The 25087-nt window shown below is 36.3% G+C and overlaps 1 protein-coding gene across 3 annotated transcripts in view; it reads right to left on the bottom strand.

Moving 5' to 3' along the window:
- Positions 1-1087: 1087 nt before the first annotated feature.
- Positions 1088-25087, bottom strand: part of LOC127852144 (intermembrane lipid transfer protein VPS13A-like) — a 175604-nt gene continuing 151604 nt past the window's right edge. For 2 of the 3 annotated variants that reach the window (XM_052385968.1, XM_052385969.1), the window contains exons 76-82: positions 20286-20371; positions 16984-17107; positions 14323-14446; positions 11600-11666; positions 10974-11122; positions 8453-8579; positions 1088-3937 (exon numbers count right to left, since the gene is read on the bottom strand). In XM_052385968.1, coding sequence (XP_052241928.1) covers positions 3818-3937; positions 8453-8579; positions 10974-11122; positions 11600-11666; positions 14323-14446; positions 16984-17107; positions 20286-20371 — 797 coding nt within the window. In that variant the 3' untranslated portion in view covers positions 1088-3817. The remainder of the gene's footprint in view (positions 3938-8452; positions 8580-10973; positions 11123-11599; positions 11667-14322; positions 14447-16983; positions 17108-20285; positions 20372-25087) is intronic. The other variant, XM_052385967.1, reaches the window with a different exon arrangement.

The following is a 25087-nucleotide window of genomic DNA, read 5'->3' as shown; positions in this document are numbered from 1 at the left end:
CTAGTGACCTAGTTTTTGACCCCAGATGACCCAAATACAATCCCAACCCAGATTTCATCAAGATAAACATTCTGACTAAATTTCATAAAGATTGGATGAAAACTGTGACCTCTATTGTCTATACAATGTTTTTCTTTTATTTGAACTAGTGACCTAGTATTTGACCTAGTGACCTAGTTTTTGACCTAGTGACCTAGTTTTTGACCCCAGATGACCCAAATACAATCCCAGCCCAGATTTCATCAAGATAAACATTCTGACCAAATTTCATAAAGATTGGATGAAAACTGTGACCTCGACTGTCTACACAAACAAATTGTTGACAGTTTTTCTATTATTTGACCTAGTGACTTAGTTTTTGACCTCAGATGACCCAAATACAATCCCAACCCAGATTTCAACAAGATAAAAATTCTGACTAAATTTCATACAGATTGGATGAAAACTGCGACCTCTATTGTCTACACAAGGTTTTTCTATTATTTGACCTAGTTTTTGACCTAGTGACCTAGTTTTTGACCCCAGATGACCTTAATACAATCCCAACCCAGATTTCATCAAGATAAACATTCTGACCAAATTTCATAAATATTGGATGAAAACTGTGACCTCTACTGTCTACACAAGGTTTTTCTATTAGTTGACCTAGTTTTTGACCTAGTGACCTAGTTTTTTGAACCCAGATGACCCAAATACAATCCCAACCCAGAAATCATCAATATAAACATTTTGACCAAATTTCATAAAGATTTGATGAAAACTGTGACCTCTACTGTCTACACAAACAAATTGTTGACGGACACACGCACGCACACAAGCACATACGGACGCCGGACATCACACGGTCACATAAGCTCACCATGTCACTTCGTGACAGGTGAGCTAAAAATAAAATAAAAATGGATACCTTCAATTCAGATTTTTTTTACAGCAATTGTGAAAGTTTTAGTGTTTTCCCGTTGGGATTGTGCCGTTTTCCGTTATTTTATAAAGGAGGAAAAATCGCTGAAAGCGATTGCGCTGCACTGTCATGTTATGTTATAGACATCACAAATGGTCAGATCACCACATAAGTCAACAAACTATGCAATGTTTATGAAATATATTTTTCTTTGGCTATAACAACAAATACAGAAAAATCAATACGAAATACATAATTGAGTAAACGATGTGTCAAAATAAAAACACCCCTTTACAATAATATATCACAGTAAACAGAGCAAAGTACACAGACGAAAATTAAAACTATAAAAAAAGGTTTTCTTGTGTGGAATAAGAACAAAAATGAAAAGTAAAATATACTCAAAATAAAACAGTCAGGGAATTATATCTTTATATCAGACAAAAGAATTGCATCGCATATGTCATGTTTAGCAAACCGTTTGAAAACATAAGCATATATAAGAAATATATATAATATAAAGGTGCATTGTTTTCAGTAATGCAAATAAGTGTTGTCAGCAATGTCAACGTATATTTCCAATTATTAGGTTATAATATTTGGTATAAAACATGTATGACAGCTGTGCTACAGTTAAATCATTTACAGGTCTAAAGTAAAAACGTTTAAATCTATTTTATATGGCGAGTTCATTAGATTTCATTTTAATTTGGTCTTACATTTATATAAGATATATTTATTTCACTAATATGTAATGTTACCTATATAAAAATAAAAGTGTCTTCAACAAAAGCAATGTATTTGTATATGAATCCTCATTTATTGGTCATAATGAATTCTTTAGTAAATCAAAATATATTAAATGCGAAGTAATTGTAAAATAATATTTACACTTTTAACCCATTTATGCCTAGTGGACTCTCCCATCCTTCTAAATTGGATCAATTTATTTCCGAAATTAGGGATGTCTAGTATATTTATTTCTATATTTAGAATATTTCTTACAGATATTCCTTTAAACAAACAGCGCAGACCAGGATGAGATGCCGCATCATGTGGCGTCTCATCTGGGTCTACGCTGTTTGCCAAGGACTTTTTTCTAGACTCTAGGCATAAATGGGTTAATATCCTTCACTTCCGTACAAAAAATTGACAATACGGAATAATAAGCATAGTCATGTTTATGTCCATGAAAGTTTTGCGTAATCTGCTTAAAGACAACAGTTTAATTGTTGTGTGCATTCCGTTAATGATCTGTTTTACAATGGAAAATTACAATTGAACACAAATCTATAACATCTTATATGAAAAACATGTAACATAAAAAATCAAAACGCATGTCATGATATTGCTGTATAACAAACCAATAAAATTCAATATTTCATGTTTAGAAACAGATCTCTACCTGTACAAATTCCAAACTATTTCTTTTGCAGCATTATTTCACCTTAATCTGGGACTTTAATGACAGTTGATGTAAAGTGTGGTCTCAGAATAGCCAGTGATCTATGCACATGCTAATCAAGGGCGCCACTTTCCGCTTTTACATGTTTATGATTACCGGTATATGTTTAACATACAAGAACTTACAGCAAAATTTATTTGTGAGACTGTATAGACAAAATTATTTGGTCCATATCTGTAAAATGATGATATGACAAACATACAATAACAATGTGATTCAAAACAAAGCTGCGTAATTCAAAACAAGTTGATAAATATATAAGACACAATACCTAATGAAGTATAATTAGAAGGATAACATAGTTGTAACGTGCAGGTACATATAATAAACAATCAATGATACACGTATATGACAGTATATTGCACATTTGAAACAAAATGGCCACCTAAACTACAACAATTATTACATAAAATTCAACCCAAGTAAAAAGCACAACATAGCGAAAAAGAGATTCACATATACACAGCAAAGCATGTATTCAATTTCATTCCAACTGGCCTATTTTTCCCAAAGTATGCATCATGCAGTTAAAACATATCCCAGTAATGTGCATTTGTATTTGTAATATGAAACATACATGTCTAACAACCCTCAACTATCACTGACAAATAATACATTTTTGCCAAAATAAACATTCTTCAGTGCATATATTCATGAATATGTTAGTGTTATATAATATATGACTACAAAAGATTATAAATGTTACATTATTTGTTGGATCCACACATATGTATACTTAGATAATGTCTGACTTTAAATGAAAAAGACATCAACAAAATATTGTCATATATTAAGCAGTATATAAAAAAAACAGAACTGCTGAAACATGTCAGTAAACTTACACATGCTCCTCTTATATATAACTTATCTGCAATATTACCCAAAATGTTTATACAATACAGCCTTGTATAGATTTAAACAAATCACAACATCAATTTACAATTTAATAACACAATAATAAAACAATATTGTCATGTTCCAAACTAAACACAAACCTTTCCTAAAATTTTTCATATTCAGGGCACAATCATAGTCCAAAAACGTTTTATCACGGTCTTTAAACTTTCTTTATAAGATACAACATTTTGACCCTCAACCATAGGAAACTGTAAAAACTTCTAACTACTTGCGTAGCACCACTGTTGTTGGTAGCTTGCCTTTATCCTTAACTCTTTGCATGCTGGGAAATTTGTCGTCTGTTAAAATATCATCTGCTGAATTTCTAAAATTAGCATTCTCTTCGATTATTTTCAAAGAATAGCAAACAGTTTGGATCCTGATGAGACGCCACGTTCTGTGGCATCTCATCTGGATCCAAACTGTTTGCAAAGGCCATCAAAATTCGGTTCCAGCACTGAAAGAGTAAATGCATTTCTTCATCAAGTTACTCACTTTTGAATAAATAAGATCAAATATATATCTAAGCCTTACACCTCTTATCAATTGCCAATTTATCGCTGCCGATAGCGTAGCAGGTTCTCGATCCTCTGTTGTAACCATAGTAACAGGTCGCTGTCATCACACGAGATTTCCTGTTCGCCACCAGCAAACACATTCATGCTATGTTCATCCTGAAATACAATAAGTTTTGTTCTGGGAAAACTGGGCTTAATGCAAATGCCTAAAATGTGGTCCCAAATTGCACAGGCTAATCTGGGACGACACTTTCCGCTTTTATAGAATTCTTTGTTTAAAGGATGCTCTTCATTCTTTACCACTTAGATACATATTTTGATGCATTTGTAATCCCTAAGAAAATTAAATTTAATTAAATGCTTTTCTAACCAGATCCAAGTTTTAAAGGCTTCAATTCCAACACTGTGAGTTACTCGCAAGCTGTTCTGGTTTTATTCTGTTTGCACATAGCAATTTTCACTTAGCTTCTATTAAGTGGGCAAGGGTTAATGAACAAACAATCTTACAAATATCAATTTACTTTGAGATCCCACTTGAACATTGTCAATAAAAGTATTTTAATATTCATCATTCCTATATATTATCCATTAAATGTAAACAAGAGGGCCATGATGGCCCTGTATCCCTTCACTGTTTTTTTATGCGAAAAAAGCTTGCAATGCGCATGGGTTGAAATGTACTCAAGCATGTGACTTTCCTTCTGAAGAGTTTGTTTTTGTTTTGAAAACAGGACTTCCGGTTTCAAAAAGGAGAAATTGCTCATGATGAGCAATTTCTCCTTTTATCACAATGATTTCTACCCACCCAGCCAATTTATAAATAGTCCTTTACAATATTATTTCTCGTCTGCAATCTCTTACAATTCGGGGCAGTCCATAATGTGTCGTTTGGTAAAGGGTTAACATTAATGGATAGTTAACATTTTGGTCTACCTTTCGCGCTTGACATGTATGCATTTATCTCTTATAATTAAAAAGTTATTCAAAGTGCATTTTGATAAACTTTTAGTTTGAGAAGAATAAATAGAATAGAATAAATAGCAAAAACGCATACACATGCAAAGTTCAACAACTTCCTGTAGCCATTTTTTTTGAGGAATCAAATTTTCTAGAACAACTTTTTAATGGGAGCCTTCACTGGATAAATTTAGCCCCAGGGGCATAATTTGAACAAACTTGGTAGAGAACTATAAGATGTCACTACATACCAAATTGTGTAGCCCTAGGCCCAATGGTTATGGACAGGAAGATTTTTAGGTTTGCACAAAAAAGGATTTATATAAGCATATGTCAAGGCAGGGTCAAATTTGAGCTCAGGGGAATAATTTGAACTAATTTGGTAGAGGACTACTGTGAAACCATTATTTTTCGTCAGTCATTAATTTTCGTCTTTTTCGTCCTTCGACCGATGGACGAATTCAAGATCCTAACGAACAATCATGTCCCATATTTGAAACAAATAAGACTGAATTACTGTAGGCATGAGGCATTTAAATCCAGCGTAATCCACGCATATACACAGGGCTCGAAATTAACACTCGCACACTCGCAAAATGCGAGAAAAAAAGATTGCAAGGTAAGTTATATGCCACTTGTATTTTTTGCAAGTAAAGAAATAGTGAAAAAAAACCGAGTTATTTTGCTAAATGCGTTCGACGGCTTGAACCCTAAACCGTAGGTCAATTTTTTGAACGTCCGAATACCCATATGCGGAAGCGCGCACCTTGTTTGTAGACTGGTATACTTATAGTAAAGATACCCGGATGGTTTTGATACAAAGAACATAAAACAGTCGACTATTCAAACTCAAGTTAAATCCGGTTTTGACACAAAGGGGTGTACATTATACAGTGTACTGACAAGTGACATTTCCTGTAAAACGCAAATGCAATAAGGCTGTATCGAATGCTTCGACTTCGTTTAGGTAAAATAGTGTTGATTATGCGCTTATTGTTAACAACTTTATTACCCATTGTGTGTATTGTGTTTTTTCAGGGGTGTTGCAGATTATACAGCAAACAGGCGGCAAATCCGGATTAAAGACAATACTATTAAACGCAATTAAAATATGACGAAGTGTGATCAACACCTGACTGAAATATATTATGCGCTTTTATTACAAATTATTAAAGAACATATTGATTTGTGTTTGGTTATCCGTGATTGTAATGGAAAAAGACTAATTGGCAATTGGCTTCGTTGTTTAAAACACTCGTCAACGGTTATTCAGTCCCACTTATCCACTTATCATAACAAAAGAACGTGTCAATGACATAAAATAATAAGGGACAGTTACTATCACCTGAAATAACAGACTTGTTAATTGGCATATGCCAAACAAGGCCCACCTCCTGCAAGTGACTACCAAGTGTCACCCCTCTTTCCCCAGTACGATTTTTTCGCAACCGCGTATTACATGTATTACAAACATAACAAACAAATCGGACGCTTTTTTTCAACACCAGAAATGGACGAATTTAAGTGCTGACAAAATAGTCATTTTTTTAAAAAGGACGAAATTTCGTGCTGACAAAAATAAATGGTTTCACAGTATTAGATGTCACTACATACCAAATTTTAAGCCCTAGGCTCTATAATTATGAACAAGAATATTTTACAAGTTTGCACAAAATAGGCCTTATTTAAGCATATGTTCATTTTTGTGACCCCTGGGGCAGGGTCAAATTTGACCCCAGGGGCATAATTTGAAACAAGAGATGTGTTTGTCAGAAACACAATGCCCCCTAATGCGCCGTTGTTGTTGTTTACCTTTGACCTTGAAGGATAACCTTGACCTTTCACCACTCAAAATGTGCAGCTCCATGAGATACACATGCATGCCAAATATGCATTTGCTATGTTCAATACTTCAAAAGTTGTTGCAAAACTTTACTGTAATATTAAAGTTTTTTTGTTTTTTTTACCTTTGACCTTGAAGGATGACCTTGACCTTTCACCACTAAAAATGCGCAGCTCCATGAGATACACATGCAAGCCAAATATGAAGTTGCTATGTTAAATATTTAAAAAGTTATTGCAAATTGTAATATTGAAGTTTTGGGACAGAATGACAGACAGACAGGCCAAAAACAATATAACCCAGATCTATCGATCCGGGGGCATAAAAACTTGGTAGAGAACTTTAAGATTTTAATACATGCCAAATTTGGTAGAAATAGGCCCAATGGTTATTGACAAGAAGATTTTTAGAGTTTGCACAAAATAGGCCCAATATAAGCATTTGATCCCATACCAAATTTAGTAGCCCTATGCCATAGGGTTATGGACAAAAGATTTTTAAGTTTGCACAAAATAGGCCTTATTTAAGCATATGTTCATTTTTGTGACCCCAGGGGCAGGGTCAAATTTGACACCAGGGGCATAATTTGAACAAACAAAGTAGAGAACTATTAAATGTCACTACATACTAAATGTGGTAGCACTAGGCCCAATGGTTATGTACGGAAAGATTTTTGAAGTTTGCACAAAATAGGCTTTATATAAGCATATGTTCATTTTTATGAACCCCGGGGCAGGGTCAAATTTAACCCCAGAGGCATAATTTGAACAAACAAAGTAGAGAACTATTAAATGTCACTACATACCAAATGTGGTATCACTAGGCCCAATGGTTATGGACGAGATTTTTAAAGTTTGCACAAAATAGGCTTTATATAAGCATATATTCAATTTATTGTGAAAATACTGAGCTCAAGCCGGGGATTGAACCCACGACCTCCAGAGTGGTTGTCAGACAATTTAACCACATCGCTACAGAGCTAGCCCAACAGCAAGACTGTTGGAAGTAACCTCACTTTTACTACACTCCTCCCCCTTTTAATGTTTCAAGGCCAAGACACGCCCGCTACAGCATGTCTTGCATCCGCATGGCCCTACCAGAAACCATTAAACAGCTCAGTCCAACTCCCGCATTCACAGTACTTTTTTGCCTCGTCGCCATTATTGTGAAAATACTAAGCTCAAGCCGGGGATTGAACCCATGACCTCCAGAGTGGTAGTCAGACACTTTAACCACGTCGTTAAAGAGCTAGCAAACAGCAAGGCTGTTGGAAGTGACCTTACTTTTACTACAAATTTATTGACCCCCGGGGCAGGGTCAAATTTGACCCCAGAGTCATTATTTGAACAAATTTGAAAGAGGTTCACTCCAGGAACATTTGTGATAAGTTTTATCAGAATTGGAGTTGTAGTTTAGGAGCAGAAGATGTTTAAAGAAAAAGTTAACGCACGCACGGACGCACGCACGGACACACGCACGACGGACACAGGACCATGACATAAGCCCCGCTGGCCTCTGGCCACTGGAGCTAAAAAGCCAACCTCATTTTTGGTGTGGAATAATTTCCACCATATCTCATGACTCATGAGATATTAATGCAAAAAAAAAAGATAATTCCATAAAATTTCAACAATGAGTAACTCTAGCTATAGCTATTTATTGGGTCATCTGCATATAACTGCAGTGCTCCACATGTAACTGACACAACGGCCAGAATCAGTCACCTGTTTGACCTTGATGATTAGTCTCGTGCCTGTTACTGCGGGGACTCACCTGTTTGACCTTGATGATTAGTCTCGTGCCTGTTACCGCGGGGACTCACCTGTTTGACCTTGATGATTAGTCTAGTGCCTGTTACTGCAGGGACTCACCTGTTTGACCTTGATGATGAGTCTTGTGCCTGTTACCGCGGGGACTCCCATGATGCTCTCCAGCTTCACCTCCCACTCTACGTCCCACCCGCCCCAGCAGCGATGTCTCTGTAGCAGCAGGATATGTCTGTGGGAGATACAAAGGGGTATTAATCCACCATAAAATCGCTAATCCTTATGTGTCATGTTTTCATTCAGCTGACAAAGAAATGCTTGATTGCTATGTTTCAATCTCATCTGATCAGTCTGCTGACCTGTGTCTGCAGCAGGGTATAAAAATCCATACAAGCGAATTCGTTGAATGTATAATCCCCCCTCCACCCCGAATAAATTTTGTAGGGAATAGATGGATGCACAGGCGAATAACTGTAAAGTAACATTGCGTACGATTATTGTTTTTATTAATTGTAATTGTCCTCATTGATAACAATACACCCAAGAAGTTTCATGTTGAAATCTTGTATATTTTCTGCGATATAACAATGAAAAGTTTTTGTGAAAGACAGACATCACACCAACAACAAAGGCAATAACTTCACACAAACAACAAAGGCAATAACTATTATTAAGAAAAGTTTGGGGTTATGGTTTTTGTGAATGGAACATCTTTACAGTTTCATGTTGAAATATTTTAAAGTTTCTGAGATATACCCGGTAGCCTGGAAAAGTTTGTGAACGACAGACATCATATAAAAAGGGCAATAACTCTTCTTTAAGTAAGTGTAGAGTTATAGTCTTTGTGCATGTCACTTCTTTATTGATATCTACATGTAAACACCAATAAGTTTCTTGTTCAAATCTTATAGTTTCTGAGATAAAGCCCTCAAAAGTTGGTGACAGACCAATCAACATCATCATCATCATAATTGGCAGGAAATAATAATATCAAGATTTTAAAATGGAAAGGGGGGGGTCAAACACAAGGATTTTACAAGGCCCACAAGTTTCGATTCGGCTAGAGTAAGGCCACAGGCCAATTAATACACCGAATTCTTCAATGAAGCATAAGGGATACAGTGAGAAAGTTTTTTAATGAAATGTAATTATGACTTTTACTTTGTGTTTTTAGCAAAACAGTATTTAAGTGTTACAAACTGTTATTATACACTATATCAATATGACAAGCAATTTCAACCAAAATTGTGTTCATTGTTGTTAACAAACGGTAAATAGCTTACTGAAAATCAAAATAGCCAGACCTTGTATAAATAGGTCCAAACTATTTACAGCCCAAGATGACTCACAAATATTGGCCATGTGAATTGAAGCTAAGAATAGAGGTGACAATGACATAGTGACATCAACACGTCACCCACATGCACTGATTTTCCAAAAGAGCGCAATTCATACATAGAACATCTACAGGCATTAAACCCTGTTTTCCCAGAACAAGGCTAATTATGCAGAATATCCATAGGCATTAAACCCTGTTTTCCCAGAACAAGGCTAATTATGCAGAATATCCACAGGCATTAAACCCTGTTTTCCCAGAACAAGGCTAATTATGCAGAATATCCACAGGCATTAAACCCTGTTTTCCCAGAACAAGGCTAATTATGCAGAACATCCACAGGCATTAAACCCTGTTTTCCCAGAACAAGGCTAATTATGTAGAATATCCAAAGGCATTAAACCCTGTTTTCCCAGAACAAGGCTAATTATGCAGAATATCCACAGGCATTAAACCCTGTTCTCCCAAAACAAGGCTAATTATGCAGAATATCCACAGGCATTAAACCCTGTTTTCCCAGAACAAGGCTAATTATGCAGAATATCCACAGGCATTAAACCCTGTTTTCCCAGAACAAGGCTAATTATGCAGAATATCCACAGGCATTAAACCCTGTTTTCCCAGAACAAGGCTAATTATGTAGAATATCCACAGGCATTAAACCCTGTTTTCCCAGAACAAGGCTAATTATGCAGAATATCCACAGGCATTAAACCCTGTTTTCCCAGAACAAGGCTAATTATGCAGAATATCCACAGGCATTAAACCCTGTTTTCCCAGAACAAGGCTAATTATGTAGAATATCCACAGGCATTAAACCCTGTTTTCCCAGAACAAGGCTAATTATGCAGAATATCCACAGGCATTAAACCCTGTTTTCCCAGAACAAGGCTAATTATGTAGAATATCCACAGGCATTAAACCCTGTTTTCCCAGAACAAGGCTAATTATGCAGAATATCCACAGGCATTAAACCCTGTTTTCCCAGAACAAGGCTAATTATGTAGAATATCCACAGGCATTAAACCCTGTTTTCCCAGAACAAGGCTAATTATGTAGAATATCCAAAGGCATTAAACCCTGTTTTCCCAGAACAAGGCTAATTATGTAGAATATCCACAGGCATTAAACCCTGTTTTCCCAGAACAAGGCTAATTATGCAGAATATCCACAGGCATTAAATCCTGTTTTTCCAGAACAATGCTCATTATGTAGAATATCCACAGGCATTAAACCCTGTTTTTCCAGAACAAGGCTCAATAATATAGAACATCCCTAGTCAATTCTCACCTGGTGGTAATAAGCAGCACGTCAGCGCGGTCTCCAGGACTCAGTTGGGCGTGTGCCCAGTAGGTGTCCGTGCCAGCATACTGACCCTTGTTTACATTCAACAGGAGATTCGCACCCACTGCCTGGTACACTGAGTAAGGACGCAGACCCTGAAAATAGGCATCTTGTGAATATGAAGATGTAAATAATGTTGAATTGAGCTGTATTCTGGGAAAACTGGGCTTAATGCAAGTGCATAAAGTGTCGTCCCAGATTATTATGTGAAGCCTGCAGATGCTTATCAGGGACGACACTTTCCCATTAACTGGATTATCCTTAATAAAATACTTCCTTTAAAAATACCAATTAAGCAGTAAGTGTCATCCCAGATAAGCATGTGCAGTCTGCACAGGGTATTCAGGGATGAAACTTTCCTCTTAAACTTGATTTTCATTTAGAAGAGACTTATTGTTATATAAAAAAAAATCCATCAAAGTGGAAAGTATTGTCCCTGATTGGGCTTATCTGGTACAAAACTTTACGCACATGCATTAAGCCCCGTTTTCCCAGAGAGAGGCTCAAATGGGTTATTTTAACAATGATAACTCCGGTGAATGTCAAAGCCTACAGTGCTGGCTCATACTCACCATGTACATGTTGATAAACCTGGGCTTCCTCATCCTGTGTACCACCGAGGCCTCCAGCTCTGCAGCCCTGAAATATACAGCGCACTGTGTCAACACTCCAACAATATACAGCGCCCTGTGTCAACATTCCAATAATATACAGCACCCTGTGTCAACACTCCAACAATATACAGCGCCCTGCCTGTGTCAACACTCCAACAATACACAGCGCCCTGTGTCAACACTCTAACAATATACAGCGTCCTGTGTCAACACTCCAACAATATACAGCGCCCTGCCTGTGTCAACACTCCAACAATACACAGCGCCCTGTGTCAACACTCTAACAATATACAGCGTCCTGTGTCAACACTCCAACAATATACAGCGCCCTGCCTGTGTCAACACTCCAACAATATACAGCGCTCTGCCTGTGTCAACACTCCAACATCATACAGCATCCTGTGTCAACACTCCAACAGTATATAGCGCCCTGTGTCAACACTCCAACAATATACAGCACCCTGTGTCAACACTCCAACAATATACAGCACCCTGTGTCAACACTCCAACAATATACAGCACCCTGCCTGTGTCAACACTCCAACAATATACAGCGCCCTGCCTGTGTCAACACTTCAACAATATACAGCGCCCTGTGTCAACACTCCAACAAAATAGAGCACCCTGTGTCAACACTCCAACAAATTACAGCGCCCTGTGTCAATACTCCAAATGATTGTAAGGGAATGGTTGTGCAGTTAGACAAATTATAAATATACAGCCCCCTTTGTCAATGATCCATCAGGAGCACGAGGAAATGGTTGTATAAAAGGCTGAGATTATTTGTTTCAGTTTTGCTATAGATGTCTATATATGCCTCTTTCTGGGAAAACTAGGTGTAATGAATGTGTGTAAAGTATTGTCCGAGATAAGCCTGTGCAGTCCGCAATCAGGGACACCACTTTCTGCTTATAATAGATTTTTGTGTGAAAAGGAATTCTTTATTCATCAAAAATCCAGAGTGTTATCCCTGATAAGCCTGTATGGACTATACAGGCAAACATAAGATAACACTTTACCCACATGCAGTAAGACTCATAAAATCCATACAATGGACGTCTATCTTCAATCATCACTATTACATTCAATAACTTCACAATCATCATGCTAATCATCAGCATTATTATAATCATCATTGCCTTCTTCTTCATCACCAAAATAACCACTTTCTTCTTCATAACTTACCGGTACTCCACAACCACAACCATCAGCAGAAGCGTCCCTACCACCATACAAACTTCAATTTCCTGTAATAGCTACATTAAATTCACCTATGTTCCCCCAATATTAGTATCATTCTGCAAAAATGGTGCTTAATGCATGTGCATATAGTGTCATCCCAGATTAGCCTGTGCATCCAAGATTAGCCTGTACAGTATGCAGAGGCTAATCAGGGAAGACACTTTCCGCTTTTATGTCATTTTCCATTCAAGAAAGTCTGTTCTAAACAACAATCCAGTTGAGGCCGAAAGTGTATTCCCTGATTAGCCTCTGCCTACTTCAAAGGCTAATCTGGGAGGCCACTATAGGCACATGCATAAGGCCCAGTTTTCCCAGAGAGGGGCTCAACTGATGTTACCTCTGCATGCCATATAAGGCCATGCTGACCATGTCAAACACCCCTCAACTGATGTTACCTCTGCATGCCATATAAGGCCATGCTGACCATGTCAAACACCCCTCAACTGATGTTACCTCTGCATGCCATATAAGGCCATGCTGACCATGTCAAACACCCCTCAACTGATGTTACCTCTGAATTCCATCAAAGGCCATGCTGACCATGTCAAACACCCCTCAACTGATGTTACCTCTGCATGACATATAAGGCCATGCTGACCATGTCAAACACCCCTCAACTGATGTTACCTCTGCATGCCATATAAGGCCATGCTGACCATGTCAAACACCCCTCAACTGATGTTACCTCTGAATTCCATCAAAGGCCATGCTGACCATGTCAAACACCCCTCAACTGATGTTACCTCTGCATGCCATCAAAGGCCATGCTGACCATGTCAAACAACCCTCAACTGATGTTACCTCTGCATGCCATCAAAGGCCATGCTGACCATGTCAAACACCCCTCAACTGATGTTACCTCTGCATGCCATCAAAGGCCATGCTGACCATGTCAAACATCCCTCAACTGATGTTACCTCTGCATGCCATATAAGGCCATGCTGACCATGTCAAACACCCCTCAACTGATGTTACCTCTGAATTCCATCAAAGGCCATGCTGACCATGTCAAACACCCCTCAACTGATGTTACCTCTGCATGCCATATAAGGCCATGCTGACCATTTCAAACACCCCTCAACTGATGTTACCTCTGCATGCCATATAAGGCCATGCTGACCATGTCAAACACCCCTCAACTGATGTTACCTCTGAATTCCATCAAAGGCCATGCTGACCATGTCAAACACCCCTCAACTGATGTTACCTCTGCATGCCATCAAAGGCCATGCTGACCATGTCAAACAACCCTCAACTGATGTTACCTCTGCATGCCATCAAAGGCCATGCTGACCATGTCAAACACCCCTCAACTGATGTTACCTCTGCATGCCATCAAAGGCCATGCTGACCATGTCAAACACCCCTCAACTGATGTTACCTCTGCATGCCATCAAAGGCCATGCTGACCATGTCAAACACCCCTCAACTGATGTTACCTCTGCATTCCATCAAAAGCCATGCTGACCATGTCGAACACCCCTCCAGTTGGTTTGGTGAGCAGTCCCATGATGCCCTTGCCAATGCCCTTGAAGAACCCCTCAACTCCCTCCTCCTGGGCACCTACAAAGCAGACACATTAAGAGATATGAGCCTCATTCTGTGAAAAGGGGATTTAATGCATGTTTGTAAAGTGTCGTCCCAGATTAGCCTTAGCAGACACTTTGCGCTTTTATTCTTCTTGACAAAAATCCAGTTTAGGAGGAAAGTGTCAACCCTGATTAGCCAGTGCAGACTGCACAGGCTAATCTGGGATGACACTTTACGCACATGCATTAAACCCACTTCTCACAGAGCAAGGTTCATATTTATACAACTTGTAAGCCCCAAGCCCACACAACATGCAGCAAATCCATTAAATGTTTACGGAATATTATGCTAGTAAATTGTTCCATGTGTTTGTATCAGTCGAGCGGCTTGTGTGATGAAGTATCTCTCAAGTGTGATAAGAAATAGCGCAAGCCACAAGACTAATACAATAAGGCTATTGTCAAGCAATATGGTCCCCTACCGGCTCCACCAATTGTCAGAAATTCCACCATTTTCAGAATTTTTTTTTTTTTTTGGGTTGCCATAGCAACCACAATTTTTGACGTAGAAACAAAATGAAATGACATGCATAATGTCCATATTGCCATCTATCAATGTTGCAAGTTTCATGAAAAAATATTAAGAACTTTTAAAGTTATCACAGGATCCAGAAAACCACCATTTTCAGCAGTATTTCTAGTCCATTTGTTGCCATTGCAACCATAATTTTTGACGTAGGAACAAAATGAAATGACATGCATAATGTCCATATTGCCATCTGTCCATGTTTCAAGTTTCATGAAAAAATATGAAGAACTTTTGAAGTTAGCGCAGGATCCAGAAAAGTGTGACAGACAGACTCACAGACAGACAGACAGAGGGACACACAGAGCGCAAACCATAAGTCCCCTCCGGTGAAACCGGTAGGGGACAAAAACATGGAACAATTGACTAGCGTAATATTCCTTTTATTATATACAACTTTGAATCATTTAAGTTCAAAAAATGAGTTTTAGCGTTCATAATTAACCAAGAATGCTCTTATAATTTTCTGCATTCAAAGACTGAGACGTAATTAAAAGTAGTCCGCCTAGTATAACACAGAATTGGAAAACTAGCGAGTAGCATAATACGGGAATTATTTCTGTGTAGTTGAGTCAGAATATTGACTTAAGTATATAATAAAATCTGAGATGACACTTTAGAGAACGTATTTGGCACAGTTTGTCCAGAACGAGGCTCAATTAACATTATTATAAAGTAAAAGATTCTTATATTTGATGTTGTATAGCATCTTTTTGACAAAATAATTACAGCATCAGCTACCAAACATCCATGTCATGATATCCTTATCAAAAATGAAACAATAAAGAGCAACCTCTTTTAGTATACATTTTAATGTGTTTCTTAAGAATTTTGACACATATTTTCCTTACCATTTAAATAAAGCTTCTTAGTAACCTACAGAAACTCCTTGAAATAGTCATCTCTTTTGACATTGAATGTTTAACTCTGGTTGCAAATAGCTGGTTTATTCCTTGCAACATGCAAGTACGACAAGCAAAAATGAACAAGAGCAGACCATATGAATGCCTTTGACATATAAGGTACAATGAACAAGAGCAGACCATATGAATGCCTTTGACATATAAGGTACAATGAACAAGAGCAGACCATATGAATGCCTTTGACATATGAGCTACAATGAACAAGAGCAGACCATATGAATGCCTTTGACATATAAGCTACAATGAACAACAGCAGACCATATGAATGCTTTTGACATATAAGCTACAATGAACAAGAGCAGACCATATGAATGCCTTTGACATATAAGCTACATTGAACAACAGCAGACCATATGAATGCCTTTGACATATAAGCTACAATGAACAACAGCAGACCATATGAATGCCTTTGACATATAAGCTACAATGAACAACAGCAGACCATATGAATGCCTTTGACATATAAGCTACAATGAACAACAGCAGACCATATGAATGCCTTTGACATATAAGCTACAATGAACAAGAGCAGACCATATGAATGCCTTTGACATATAAGCTACAATGAACAAGAGCAGACCATATGAATGCCTTTGACATATAAGCTACATTGAACAACAGCAGACCATATGAATGCCTTTGACATATAAGCTACAATGAACAACAGCAGACCATATGAATGCCTTTGACATATAAGCTACAATGAACAACAGCAGACCATATGAATGCCTTTGACATATAAGGTAAACTCTGGGAAAACAGGGCTTAACGCTTGTGCCTACAGCGTCATCCCAGATTAGCCTGTGCAGTCCACACAGGCAAAGCAGACACATTACTTTTTGCTATAATGGAATTTTTCATTTAGAGGAAGTCTTTTCTAAACAAATATCCAATCTAGGTGGAAAGTGTCAACTCTGAAAAGCCAGTGCTGACTGGAAAGGATAATCAAGGACGACACTTAACACATATTCAACAAGCCCAGATTTCCCTGAACGAGGCTCAATGATAATGAGCAGCTGATGTGAATGCCTCTGACAAAGCAGAATAAGACATAGCCCCTACCTCTGACTGGATCAAGTATGACCCCTGACAGTCCCAGACAAACCCCCATGACAAAGCCCCGTCCTGCCAGGGCCAGACTCAGGGGCAGGTTTGAGGGTCGCTGCTGCATGGCTGCACGACGCTTCTGTAATAAGGTAGGCAGAGAATTGACAAAATGTCTGTAATAATCATACACAATCTCAGTAGAGATTGGACACATTGTCAGTTGATACTTATTATTGATTTGAAACACCATTTGTAGTTTTAAATGTATTATTGAACCTGGTAAATATAAGATTTTGATTTATCTTTGATGATATACTACGACTTTGAGTAGTTTTAAACATTATACACAATGTTTATTAACAAAAGTATTTTGATTCTAATGTAATCAGAAACATTTTTCAGTATGTATTTGCTTTTCAAACTGTAATTTCTGAACTATTTATCACAAATATTCATTTGGTAGTTTAATGTGTGCTTTATTTCTGAAAATGTTTTCTATGCATATCATGTACCCAATAATCATTTCAAGACAACAAAGTAGTCCATGATTAGACACAAGAATTTGACATTAAACAAACAAAAATAAACTCAAATGTATAGTGCATGTGTAAGAACTGTAAATTGATGACTGAAACGTACATATACTGCCTTTAGTATATCACTTATATTTCTACTTTTTATCACATGCCATACCCTGTTTTCCATTTAATATAACCTTTACATCAATTTTTATCTTACACATGTGTAATATACTTTTTAAGCGTTTTCATTGGCTTTGTTTTCGTTTATTGACCAATTGCATTTTGTTATTTTGCTGAAATGACATTGCAACGTCAAACTAGAGCTTTGTCACAGACGTGACGAATACCCCCACATGCCGCATTGACACATAATATTTTGCATGTCGTCTTCACAAAAAACAGCGGACACCATGCTCAATTTTTAAAACGCACTAAGTGACCCCTTGACCTAGTTTTTGACCCAGAAAGGCCCATGTTCTAACTTGGCCTTAAGATCATCTCCATATAACTTCTGACCAAGTTTGGTGAAGATCAGATGTAAACTACTTGAATTAGAGAGCGGACACCATGCTGAATGTTAAAAAACACACTAAATGACCCCGTGACCTAGTTTTAGGACCGGAATGGCCCATGTTCAAACTTATCCTAGAGATCATTTAGATAAAACTTGTGACCAAGTTTGGTGAGGATTGGATGAAAACTACTTGAATTAGAGAGGGGACAACATGGTGAGGTTTAAAACGCACTAAGATACCCCGTGACCTAGTTTTTGACCCGGCATAACCCATATTCGAACTTGACCTAGACATCATCTAGATACAACTTCTGACCAAGTTTGGTGAAGATTGGATGAAAACTACTTGAATTAGAGAGCGGACAACATTGTGATGTTTAAAACGCACTAAGTGACCCCATGACCTTGTTTTTGACCCGGCATGACCCATATTCAAACTTGCCCTAGACATTATCAAGATACAACTTCTGACCAATTTTGGTGAGGATTGGATAAAAACTACTTCAATTAGAGAGTGGACAACATGGTGAGGTTTAAAACACACTCAGTGACCCCGTGACCTAGTTTTTGACCCGGCATGGCCCATGTTCGCACTTGACCTACACATCATTTAGTTACAACTTCTGACCAAGTGTGGTGAAGATCGGATTTAATTTACTTGAAATAGAGAGCGGACACCATGCTCAATGTGTAAAACGTACTAAGTGACTCTGTGACCTAGTTTTTGATCGGGCATGGCCCATTTTCGCACTTGGCCTTCAGATCATCTAGATAAAACTTCTGACCAAGTTTTGTGAAGATCGGATGAAAACTACTTGAATAAGAGAGAGGACACCATGCTGAATGTTAAAAAACGCACTAAGTGACCCCGTGACCTTGTTTTTGACCCGGCAAGGCCCATGTTCAAACTTGGCCTTAAGATCATCTAGATACAACTTCTGACCAAGTTTGGTGAAGATCAGATGAAAACTATTTGAATTAAAAAGCGGACAACATGCTGAATGTTTAAAACGCACTAAGTGACCCCGTGACATAGTTTTTGACCCGGCAAGGCCCATGTTTGAACTTTGCCTTAAGATCATCTAGATACAACTTCTGACCAAGTTTGGTGAAGATCGGATGAAAACTACTTGAATTAGAGAGCGGACAACATGCTGAATGTTTAAAACTCACTTAGTGACCCCGTGACCTAGTTTTTGATCCAGCAAGGCCCATGTTCGAACTTGGCCTAGACATTATGTAGATACAACTTCTGACCAAGTTTGGTGAAGATCAGATAAAAACTACTTGAATAAGAGAGCGGACACTTAATACGGACCGACCGACAGACCGACAGACAGACAAGCTCACTCCTATATACCCCCTTAACTTCGTTTGTGGGGGTATAATGACATCACGAAATGTAAACAACATTAGGGATTTATCATGATGTTTGAGTAAATATTTATTTAATTTGCTCATTTAAAAGCACGCGATAAAAAAGATCTGACACTCGTCATATCATGCCATATTTTATAAAACTCGTCCTGGAAATTCTTTAGCCAAAGGCTCGCTTACTAACAAAATTCCTGAACTTGTTTAATACAATCTGGTATGCTATGACAACTCGTGCCAGATCCTATATATATCATTAAAAAAGCAGATAGACCATTGTAATAACATGATCCTCATTTGGGGTAAACTGGGCTAAATGCATGTACTTAAAGTGTTGTCCCTGATTAGCTATTGGAGTCCGCACAGGCTAATCTGCTTCATTGTATTTTTCATTCAAAGATCGACTTTTTTAAACAACAAGCAATGTGTTTGTGAAACACTATGTCTCAATATATTTGACCCTTGACCTTGAAGTATGACCTTGACCTTTCACCACTCAAAATATGCAGCTCGCATGAGATACAAAGAAATGCATGCCAAATATCAAGTTGCTATCTTCAATATTGCAAAAGTGTACATTAAATGAGCGATTTTGACCAATATATATTTGACCTTTGACCTTAAAGGATGACCTGGACCTTTCACCACTAAAAATGTGCAGCTCCATGAGATACACATGCATGCCAAATATGAAGTTGCTATCTTCAATATTGCAAAATTTATGGCATTTGTTAAAGTATGCCCAAACAAACCAACCAACCAACCAACAAACTAACAGGGCAAAAACAATATGTCCCCCACTATAGTGGTGGGGGACATAAAAATCTTATTTAGGCGAAGACTGTTGACCCTGATTAGCCTGTGCAGTCTGCACAGGCTAATCTGGGATGACACTAACAAGGACATACAATCTTGTAGTTCTTGTCGAGGGACAGGGCAGCCAGCGCACTTCCCACTGATCCTGTCACCCGCGCTATGGAGCCTGCAGTGCCCCCTGCAATGTGGAATCAACCAGGCATGTACAAAATACAATTGTTCTGCGTTCTATTATCTATCTAAATAAACTTATTTTGCCTTTGCCTTCTTCATGTGCATTTAGTATCATCCCAGATTAGCCTGTGCAGTCAGCACACACTTATCAGGGATAACATTTCATGCTTTTTAAGATTTTTTTTGTTAAAATGAAGTTTTTTTTAAACAAAATCCAGTCTAGGTGAAAAACGGAAAGTGTCATCCCTGATTAGCCTGTGAAGTCCACACAGGCTTATGTAGGATGACACTCAACGCATATGCTTTAAGTCCCATTTTACCAAAGCGCATTTCAATTGTACCTTAGTCTTTGTTTCTAAACTTATTTATTTTTTACTGACACTATTTATTTACACTAGGCAATATAACAAAGCTTTGAATGTGTAAAGAAGATAAAAAAAACAAGTTAATGTTGTGTTATATTCTTTTAATAAACTAAGCACAATCTTACCATTGGAAAAACAAATATGCTTTAACAATTTACGTCTTATTATTTTACATGATTTGAAATTAGGATCTCCAAAATGTTAAAAAAAACAACCATCTAACTTACAAACAATGCTGACTCCTCTTATGTACCAATGATTGTTTCATTTGGATAATTATTATAATAGTATAATTAGTATGACTTGTGATTTTGAAGATTTTTAATTTGTCAGATTTTTTTAATTTTTTTTTTTTTTTTTTTTAATGAGATGCAATTTAATTTTTTTTTTCAATATAATACATACAATGTATACATGTATATGATCATACAACATAGTGATTGTACAAAGCAATAAATTCAGACATGTTATACAAGATATGCTAATATATATATTTTTTTAAAGAGAAAAGAAATGAACAACTGAAGAAAAGTTATGAAAAATGATGAGTTGTATAAAGTCGGAAGAAAGAATACTGGACTTGTGTGTTTTGTTGAACATTCACAATGATCTTATAAGATTGAAAAAATATATATATATTTTAGAAAGATAAACTAACATTAGAGTGAATTGTATATAAGTGGACAAACATTATGAGAATTTAATCCGATTCCATTTTTGTTCAAAGATTTGTAATCTGTCATTACTGAGGGCTATTTCTTTCTCAATTTGGATTTTTAGTTTAAGACTATGGACAAAACAATTAAAGTTTGGTACTTGTTTTTTGTACTTCATAACAAAGATAATATATTTCATCATTATAAGAATACAATTCACAATATTATTACAGTCCATTGATTTCAATGTGTTAATTCCGAAACTTACATTTAAGAAAGATAGTTTAACGTTTAGTTGCTGTTGTTCAAGAAAAGATGCTAATTGATTCCAAATAGGCTGGATGTGTTTGCACTCCCAAAAGAGATGTTCTATAGTTTCGATGTTTTCACTGCAGAAATCACACAGATTTGAATTAGATAATTTGCATTTAAAGAGATATTTATTTGTAGCTATAATTCTATGGATGTATTTATATTGAAAATTTCTCAGTGTGCTTTCAACAGTTGCTTTATATGGCATGGTAAATATGTGTTTCCAATTAAGTTCATGTTCTCCGAAAAGGACTTGCCATTTATTTTGGATTTTGGAGTTTTCTGTAGGGTTTTTAATTTGTAGTAAGTACAATATTTTATTTGTTTTGTTTTTTCTTCCAAGTATGTTTTCTACGAATTTTGTTTGAGTACATGGTGTATTATTTGTATTGATTTCAGATTTAATATGTATGGGTATGCTTTTGATTAGTGTGTAATACTTCAGGAAATTATTTGAAGGTATTCCGTATATGTAGCATATATCATCAAAAGAGTAAAAATCCTTAATTCTGAAGTCATATAATTGGTCGACATATTTAATGCTTCGTTCAAACCAACCTTTATAGAAAAACGTCTTATTGTTTGAAGTTATGTCTTTATTGTTCCATACAATAGTTTTACTGCTGGTTTTGGTTTCTAGTTTATGAGTGACATCACTCCATGCTGAAAGAACATCAGACAGAAATATGTTTTCGTTTGCAATTTCATGTAAGATAGTATTGCTGATGTTACATTCAAAGAGTAAGGAGTCACCATATTTTTTTAGGATTTTCTGGTAGAATAATTTCCATTTACTCGTATTGGTATTATCTAGGTATCTTTTAACCCAGCTGCATTTGATTGCCTTCACGAATGAGTCAATGTTCGTTAATTGGATACCTCCATTTTCTACGGATTGAATTAACTGAGTTCGTTTTATTTTATCAGGCTTACCGTCCCATATGAAATTAAATATTGCTGATTTTATATCGTTAATAACATCATTTGGTGGATTTGGGAGAACTGTTAATACATAAATTAATTTAGGAAGTGCAAACGTTTTCAATACTGTGTTTTTTTCCGATTAGTGTAAGTTTACGGTGATGCCATGATTTTAAGCAGTTTTTAAAATTCTGCAATTTAGGAAGTATGTTTTTAAGAACTGTATCATTTTCCTTATTTGTGAAAGTAATTCCTAACGTTGTGGCTTCATCGGATGTCCAATTAAATTTCATTTCTTTTTTTATTGGACATTACTTTGTTTTAATTTACCTACTCGTAGCACAGTACATTTACTTTTGTTTAGTTTAAGACCCGATATCATTCCGTAAAGGGTTAACGACTCTATGAGGTTATGGAAAGAATCGTAATTGTCGTTTAAAAAATAAGTTGCATCGTCAGCATATAGGGACTGTTTGATTTCTTCGTCAGGTTCTAGTGATATGCCTTTTATGTGTTTATTTGATTGAATGTGATGTGATAGATACTCGATGCAAATAATAAATAGCGATGATGAGAGTGGAAATCCTTGTCGAACCCCTCGTTCGATGTTAAAACTGTTTGAAAAGAAGCCATTGTTAATGATTATACTGTTAATATCGGTATAGAATAGTTTGACCCATTGAATGAGACTTTCACCAAAGTTCATATTTTCTAAGCAAGACAACATAAATGAGTGATCAAGCGAATCGAATGCCTTTTCAAAGTCTGCAAAGAATATTAGACCAGGATTATTTGAATTGTTGAAATAGTTTATGCATTCTTGGATAAGACGAACGTTTTCACCAATGTAACGTCCTTTTATGAAACCAGATTGAGATTTTGAAATGATTGATGGTAATGTTTTTTTAATTCTGTTTGCTATACTTTTAGTTGCAATTTTATAATCATTGTTTAGTAAACTAATTGGGCGCCAGTTCGATAAGGATTCTAAGTTTTTTCCAGGTTTTGGAATGAGTGATATTATACCTTGTTTTTGAAGCGTAGTTAAGTTTTCATTATTATATGAATAGTTTAGTGAATTAATTAAATGTGTTTTGATATCATTCCAAAATATTTTATAAAACTCAATGGTGATACAATCAGAACCTGGACTTTTGTTATTTTGCATTTCTTTTAGTGCTAATCCACATTCATATTCATTTATTAATCTGTCACACAATAGTTTTTCTTCTTGATTTAAAGCGTGTTGTGTATTTTTAAAAAGGGTGTTATTTTCAACATTTTTTCGTTTATAGAGGGTTTCGAAAAATAAACGTTGTTCTTCTAGTATTTCAGTTCTGTTTGTTATATCTTTGCCATTGACTACTAATTTGTGTACAGTTTTTTGTTCACTTCTACGTTTTTCAATGTTTGCGAAGTATTTTGTATTTTTTTCATTGTGTTCAACATGCTGTGCACGCGCTCTTAGTAGTATTCCATTGAGTTGTGTATGATAGATTCCATCTAGTATTTGTTTTTTTAATGTTATTTCATTTTCAATGTCGGTGGTATCATTTGTGTTTGTTTGATGCAATTGTTTTTCAAGTGTTTCAATGGTTTTGATGGTTTCAGTTTCAAGTTTATGTGTTTCTTTTTGTTTAAATGATGTGTATCTAATTGTTGTGTTACGTATATTTCCTTTAATTACTTCCCATAAGGTGTTTGGGTTTGCATCTTTATTATTTTGAACTGTATTTAATATTTCCTGTTTTATTTGTGTTTGATATTGTGTATCTAATAAGATGCTGTTGTTAATTTTAAAGTATCCTGGGCCTCTTTCAGGTTGTATATTGTGCAGTTTAAGTTCAACTAGAGAGTGGTCAGTCATTAATCCTGGTTTTATGTTACATGTGTCAATAATGTTGCAAAGAGACTCAGAAATTAAAAAATAGTCTAATCTACAAAATATTGTTGGTTTTGTGTTTGAGTGCCAGGTGAATTTGCTTTCGTTTGGATATACTGTGCGCCAGATGTCTATCATATTGTAGTTTTCAATTATGTTGTTTAAAATGATTCTATTTTTAGGATGGGTATAAAGGTTTCCTTTCTTTTTATCTAATAATGGGTTCAGGACAGTATTGAAATCACCACCGATTATAATGTTTTTATCTTGGTTATTAATTATAAAGGATTGTAATGTTTCGTAAAATGTGGAATCATCTATGTTAGGACCATAGATGTTGATTAATGTTAATTTTGTTTTATGTATTTTGATATCTATACTTGCTAGTCTGCCAATTATTATTTCGTTAAAATTATCGACTGTGATCCCTATATTGTTTTTAATTAGAACGGCAATGCCTTGTTTATTAGCATGTTGTCCACTGAGATAGATATCTCCGTCCCATTCATCTTTTAAGGTTTGTGCTAAAGTATGTGTCAAGTGACATTCTTGTAGTAGGCATACATTATATTTTTTATCGTCTA

This window comes from Dreissena polymorpha, chromosome 12 (genome assembly GCF_020536995.1).
Source record: "Dreissena polymorpha isolate Duluth1 chromosome 12, UMN_Dpol_1.0, whole genome shotgun sequence".
NCBI classification, from domain to species: domain Eukaryota; kingdom Metazoa; phylum Mollusca; class Bivalvia; order Myida; family Dreissenidae; genus Dreissena; species Dreissena polymorpha.
The sequence above is the reverse complement of the archived record's forward strand: the minus strand, read 5'-3'. Positions and strand labels throughout refer to the sequence as shown.